A 7,100-nucleotide genomic window follows, 5' to 3' on the forward strand; every position below is an offset into this window, starting at 1 on the left:
AAAATGAAAACATAATATTATATCAAAATTTGTGGGATATGGCTAAAGCAGTGCTTAGACAGAAATTTTTTATATTAGAAAAGAAAGTTCTAGAAATCAGCGCTCTAAGTGTCACCTTAAATTAGAAAAAGAAGGGCAAGTTAAACCCAAAGCCAGCACAGAGAAGGAAATAATAAAGAGCAGAAATTAATAAAATTAAGAGCAGAATATCAATTAAGAGAAAAATCAATGGAACCAAAAGCGGATTCCCTAAAAAGATCAAGAGAAATCAATAACTTCTACCCAGACCGACAGAGGAAAAAGAGAAGACCAATATCAGGATTACCAATATGAAAAACGAAAGAAGGGGGGTTACTACATAACCTACAGACATTAAAAGGATAATAAAGGAATACTATGAACAATTCTACGTCCATAAACTCATCACTTGGATGAAATGGACCAATTCCTTGAAAGACAAAAACTACCAAAGCCCACTAAGAGAAATCAAAGATCTAAATAAATGGAGAAATATACCTTGTTTATGCACAACATTCATCAAAATCCCAGGAAGCTGATTCTAGAATTTATACACAAAGTCAAAGGAACTAGAAGACTTAAAAAGAACAGTTAGAAGACTCATACTACCTGATTTCCAGACTTACTATAAAACTCCAGCAATCTAGTGTGATATATACCAATGATAGACACAGAGATCAATAGAACAAAACAGAGTAACAGAGATAAACCTATACAAATATGATCACTTGCTTTTTGACAAAGATGCAAAGGTAATTCAATGGAGAAAGTCTTTTCAACAAGTGGCACAGGAATAAATGGAGGCTCATATGCAAAATAAAAAAAAAAAACAGCCTTGATACCTTCTACAAAAATTAACTCAAAATGGATCAGATTTAAATGTAAAAAGTAAACTATAAAACTTCAGGATAAAAACATAGGAGTGGCCTCTGTGACCTTCAGCTAGATGGAATTCTCAGATATACCAAAAGCACGATACATACAAGAAATAATTGTAAGTTAAACTTCTTCAAAATTAAAAACTTTTGTTCTATAAAAAACACTCCCAGACTTAAGCTGGGAGAAAAGATTTACAAATCACTCATCTGACAAGACTTTTATTCAGAATACATAAAGAACTCTTACAACTCAAATGCATTATGCTAAATGAAAGCAGCCAGAATCAAGACTATATCCTGTATGATTCCATTTATATGACATTATGGAAAAGGCAAAACTATAGGGCTGGAGAATACATCAGTGGTAGCTAGAGGTTGGGATTACGAGTAGGTGTTGACAACAAAGGGATAACGAGGGAATTCTATGGAGTGATGAAATTATTCTATATCTTGATTATGGTAATGGTTACATGTCTCTACTCACTTGTGAAAATGTATAGAACTGTACACCAAAGAGTACATTTTACAGAATGTTAAATGGAAAATATTTAAATATGTCTTTTAAAAAACTGAATAGTAATGAAGTTAACTTGCCAATCCATAGAGAGCACTTTATTCAGATGCAAAACGACTGTTATTAGTTTTAACGAGTTAAGACAAGCTCCAGAGAAGCAGTTTACCGGTGCTGGGACTGCAGTCTTTCCAGTGGTTCAGCCTTCTGTTGAATCCCTTCCTGAAATATCACATCTGCTTTCTTAAAGTTTTCTCTAGCTTCATATTCTTCAGCCCATGAGATATAGAACTGAGCAAGTGAAATGCCAATTCCTTGGTTATGTAAATAACTGTACATATCCAAAGGTTCATTGCATAAATGCCCCTGTAAAAAATGAAAAGCGTTAGCAGTTAACCAATTTCTCTTCACTTACTGAATGTCTATTATGTGCTAAACAATCACTGGAGATACTATATGTAGTTTCTGCACTGAAAAAAATATATCTATTTTAATACAGTGTTATAAGGAATATACTGGGAGGACCTAAAACAGACAAAAGTAAGAGATTAATTTGTAAGAAAAAGAGATAGGGAGGAAAGACTTTAAGAAGGTATGACATTTGAGTGTGGCGCTTAAGGAAGAATAGACTTACATAAGGTAGAGAATGGAAAACGAAGGGCATTCTAGGCAGAGAAAATAGCATAAGCAAAGACAGTGAAGACTAGAAATTTGTAGGGGTGTAGGCAAGACAGGAGTTTGGGAAAAAAAGGTCTGAACAGTCTTGAAAGTCAAGCTAATCAATTTTAAATATACTTGATAGTCAATGTTTTATGTGTTGGGGTAGGAGAGCTATAAGCAAAGAAATGACATGGTCAAATCTATATTTTAGAAGGGACCTTATAAGACCAGATACAATGTAGATAATTCTAGGAGCAAGAAGGGGAGGAGAGAGGGATCACTAAAAATCCCACACCACTAACAGTTTTATGTATTTTCTTCAGTCTTTGTTTTTCCCTTAGGGAAAAAAAGGAACATCTATCATTTTACCCAGGATAAAAGGATTTTTCTCATTTTACAGTTTTAATCATAATTAAATGTTTTTATTCCATTTGACAGTGCATCATTCATTTTTCCATGTGGCTACTTACTCTTCATTATTATTTTTAAATGGGTGAAAAATGTTACATCTAGTAGATCTTCCATCATTTAATAATTCCCCTATTTTTTGGATAAACCACTTCTAATTTTGCCTAATATAAATAATTGTATAATAAATATCTTTAAGCATACTGCCTTTCACAATTTACATTACTCCCTTAAGATAAATTCCTATAAGTAGAACTATGTTAAAAAGTAAATTGCTTTCTAAGACGGTTGTACAAATTTAAAATGTTAGCAGTTATTCCCAAATATAATTTCACAGATAATACTTATTTTTAAAAGTTTCTCCTTTCATATAGAAAGTAGCATTTCAGTGTTCTAGTTAGGATTTCTTTTACTACTGCAGAGGATAACATTTTCTCCTGTTCATTTACCATCTGTCTTCCCCAAAAAAGTAAACTCCACGAAGGCAGAAAACATTGCTATCTACTTTATTCAGGTCCCTACCCAGGGTCTGGTAGAAAAAGCCTGAAAAAATGAAATGCTCCATTTATATCTTTGACAAAAACAATTAGTATTTTATAGTTTAATTTTGCAGTAATTTAGTAAATGCAGTTTTTCTGCTTATCCGAATTAGAGATGTTTTCCCATATGTGATGGTGTTTCAAGCAAAGTTATAATTCTCAATGCGTTATCAGTATAAGATTCAGTCCTCGATATCTATTACTACATAAATAAAGCTTAAAATTGACTGCACTTTGTTAACGGCTTTCTGAATAGCTGTGGTACCGCATGGGATAGCCAATACAGATCAGGTTATTCCAGACTGCTGAATGAGATCACTTAAGAAATAACATAAATATCAATAAAAGGATAAGATGGTGAGATTAATAGATTCAAAAGTTAAACATATCTTTTTGGTAACCTTAAAAAGCTAAATTAAAACAATTTTACACTTTTAACTAAAAATACTGGATATTTTCTAAGAACAAATTTTTCCTTAGCTAGATTGTAGTTATCCTTTATAAAAATAACTCTGGGGCTTCCCTGGTGGCCAATGAAGGAGACACGGGTTCGAGCCCTGGTCTGGGAAGATCCCACATGCCGCGGAGCAACTAAGCCCGTGCACCACAACTACTGAGCCTGCATGCCACAACTACTGAAGCCCACGCGCCTAGAGCCCACGCTCCACAGCAAGAGAAGCCACCACAATGAGAAGCCAGAGCGCTGCAACGAAGAGTAGCCCCCGCTGGCTGCAACTAGAGAAAGCCGGCGTGCAGCAATGAAGACCCAACGCAGCCAAAAATAAAAATAAATAAAATAAATTAAAAAAAAAAAACAAAAAAACCCTCTGACTGCAGAAATCTTTCTGCAAAGCAAAAGAGTAGTGTGAGAAAGCCACCTTTACTCCTCTTGACTAAGAAAGACAGCAAAATAGTTTCATATGGAACTTATTTTCCAGGTGCAAAGTTTAAATTACTGCTGATCACTCTAGGGCTGATAATTTGAATTTGACAGTTATCTAGACCAGTCCTTCTCAGATTACCTGTGGTGAAGGAGACAGTTGTGTGTGTGTGTGTGTGTGTGTGTGTGTGTGTGTGTTTAAAAGTTTCCATTCCATCGCTGATTTTTTTTCCATTGCATTCATCTATTGGTGTATCATAAATTACCACAAATTTAGTAGCATAAAACAATTCAAGTTTACTGTCTTACAGTTTTTTGAGTCAGATCAGTTGGGTTCCCTGTTCAAGGTTTCACCACACTGAAATCAAGGTATTGACTGATATTTTTAAAAAATACAATAAAAAGAGAAGTTACCAGAAAAATGAGGATGTGCTTAGATGTTGTGCCAATGTTAAACTGTTAACAAAATTTCTAAATGCTTACTCTCAATTTTTGTACTTATCTTGAACAGTCTACAGACCATTCTTTCAGGAGTACTGGTTTAGACTATGTCTTTTACTCTGATAATCACTGCTTTTCAGTACAAGCACCAGGTTAACACAAGTGAACAGAGAAATTATTCCAATTGTTACTTTTAATAGCTCCAACTAAATATAGTCATAGAAACCTGGGATTAAAAGTCACTTTAGGGCTTCCCTGGTGGCGCAGTGGTTGCGCGTCCGCCTGCCGATGCAGGGGAACCGGGTTCGCGCCCCGGTCTGGGAGGATCCCACATGCCGCGGAGCGGCTGGGCCCGTGGGCCATGGCCGCTGAGCCTGTGCGTCTGGAGCCTGTGCTCCGCAACGGGAGAGGCCACAGCAGAGGGAGGCCCGCATACCACAAAAAAAAAAAAAAAAAAGTCACTTTAGAGGTTTATTTAGTTCAACCTTCTAATAAATCACACATAAGAATATTATATAGAATAGAATGAAGAACAAAATCCATTAGTATACCACCAGGAACCACAGCCTCCATACTAACAAATCTGTTTAGAATTCTTTGTGTGCCATCCTTTGTTATAAATTCCCCTAACTACTATCCCTAAGGTAATTTCACCAACTTGTATAAGGATGCCAAGATATGTCAAATGTCCTGCAGAAATCAAGATAATTATGTCTTCAGGATTCACCTAACTTCCTGTATTAGTAACTATTTGAAGTTTAAGTTAAGTCCTCCCCAAGAGATATATTTTAGCCAGAAATCTTATTAATTTCCAATGTCAGTATTTTATCATATTACAATGCTTATAAATATTCTGTTATTTAGAATTATCTAATTACTTATTTTAATAAATTTTTAATTTTAAAAAATGTATTTTTAAATATATTTTATTAAAAATTTTTTTTATCCAATATCTAATTCTATCATCTAAAATTCTATTCTAAATATTTATCACTTGCTTTTTTTCTAATCTCTTTTAAGATAAAGGCAATGAAATTAATGTCTAAGAAACCCTGGCCATAATTTTTACAAAATCATTTTCATAAAAAAATCCTCAAGAGTGTTCTTAAAAGAACTACATGTCAAGTAAGATAGTACAAAGTGGTCAGGTCAATATTTTTAATTGTAGCAACATACTAGGTGAAAGAAACACAAAGACAGATGAAAAATAAACTATTTTTTTTTTATGGTGAAGATTCGAAAAATGGGAGAAAGGGATACCAGAATCACCTACAAAAGCTTTTCCCCAAACAATCGTACTACTGCCATGTGTTGGCTCCTACACATCCTCCCCCAGTACAGTTGCATGGCCCAGTGATGTTTAAAATCAATAAATAACCCACTCCTACAGAGAAATAGACAGGCCTTATGATCACTTTTAAAGGGATAAAAAAACCATATAGTAAAATTCACCTCTAAAGTAGAAACAATTTAACAAATTTTGAATATTTATTAAATGTTTAGTATCTACTGAACGGCTCAGTTTTTTGGTGTACAAGATACCTCTACAGAAAATCTCTTGGTTTAATATTTTAAACTCAGATGGCACTTGAGAAAGACTTACCAGCTTAAGCCAGAGACTAAGAAATCGAGGATCATTATAATATCGTTTTTCTCCTTGTAGTGCTTCTACAGCTCTTTCTAATAATGTTGACATATTACTCTCCTTCCCACCCTGAGGATAGTTCTGCTCTGTCCAGTTAATATACCTGAATGAGAAGAGAAGAAAAGAATATTTTTCAAGTTTAACATTATCTTGCTCCAGACCCATTCTGGACTTTTTAAAGCAGAAATATCTAATATACTGAAAATGTTTATTTAGAGGTCCTCAATGACATACCCTAAGCCTGTATACCTCAAACTTTTCCAAATATTGCTAACATATACCTGTGGGAAATAATGGGGATGGTGATAGACAGGTATAGCTCACAGTCACACCCCAGGAAGATACACTATGATTATTCTGCTTATCTATGTCTGCAAAACACTACTCTCTACTCTAACACACCGCTCCACACACCCCAGTTTGAGATGCATGGCCATAAGGACTCACCTGTTAAGTTTCTATGGCCCTTGTTAAATAAAAAGACTCACCTATCCCAAACATCCAGAGGGTCATTTCCAGCATAAAATCGAATTTCAGATTCAAATGCCCTGAAATTTAAACAGAAAATGTGAGGATAAGCAATAGTGATAAGAGCCAAATGAATAAGTATCACCTTCATTTTTATTCATTATTAAGTGTTAATATCAACTTAGATAACTGCACTGGAGTTTGAGGGTTTATTAAACAGAAAGAAAAAGAATAGAAACAATTAGGATTCTGCCTGATAATATAACAGGAGAGATAAAATATACAGAAATTAGAGAAATTCCAAGACAACATATAGAAAAGAAGTATTACACAGCAGTTTAAATCTCTGGAACAAGACTCCCTAGGTTCCAATGCAGCTCCAGTAATCGCTAGCTGAGTAACATTAGAAAAGCTATTTAAACTGTTTTCAGTTTCCTCAACTATAAAATGGGGATAATAATACTATCTATCTTATTAGGTTGACTAGTCTTAAGTGTAGTGTTTAGACATAGTAAGTACTCAATAAATGACAGCTATTATTTTATATGTATTTGATAGTACTGAAGAAAAACTAAACACACACACATACAGATATATAGAGAAATAAGAATCTTAAAGTTAAAGAAAAATTCCATGGGTAACATTAGTCAGA

General features: G+C 34.2%; 1 protein-coding gene across 1 annotated transcript in view; it reads right to left on the reverse strand.

Annotated features, from left to right (window-relative positions):
* Positions 1–6,528, reverse strand: part of BUB1B (BUB1 mitotic checkpoint serine/threonine kinase B) — a 51,598-nt gene extending 45,070 nt beyond the window's left edge. Inside the window, exons 1-3 of the mRNA XM_028495568.2 lie at positions 6,469–6,528; positions 5,939–6,083; positions 1,577–1,773 (exon numbers count right to left, since the gene is read on the reverse strand). Of these exons, the coding sequence (XP_028351369.1) occupies positions 1,577–1,773; positions 5,939–6,031 (290 nt within the window). The 5' untranslated portion in view covers positions 6,032–6,083; positions 6,469–6,528. The remainder of the gene's footprint in view (positions 1–1,576; positions 1,774–5,938; positions 6,084–6,468) is intronic.
* Between the last annotated feature and the right edge of the window lie 572 nt (positions 6,529–7,100).

The sequence above is a fragment of the Physeter macrocephalus genome, chromosome 11 (genome assembly GCF_002837175.3).
Source record: "Physeter macrocephalus isolate SW-GA chromosome 11, ASM283717v5, whole genome shotgun sequence".
Taxonomy (NCBI): Eukaryota; Metazoa; Chordata; class Mammalia; order Artiodactyla; family Physeteridae; genus Physeter; species Physeter macrocephalus.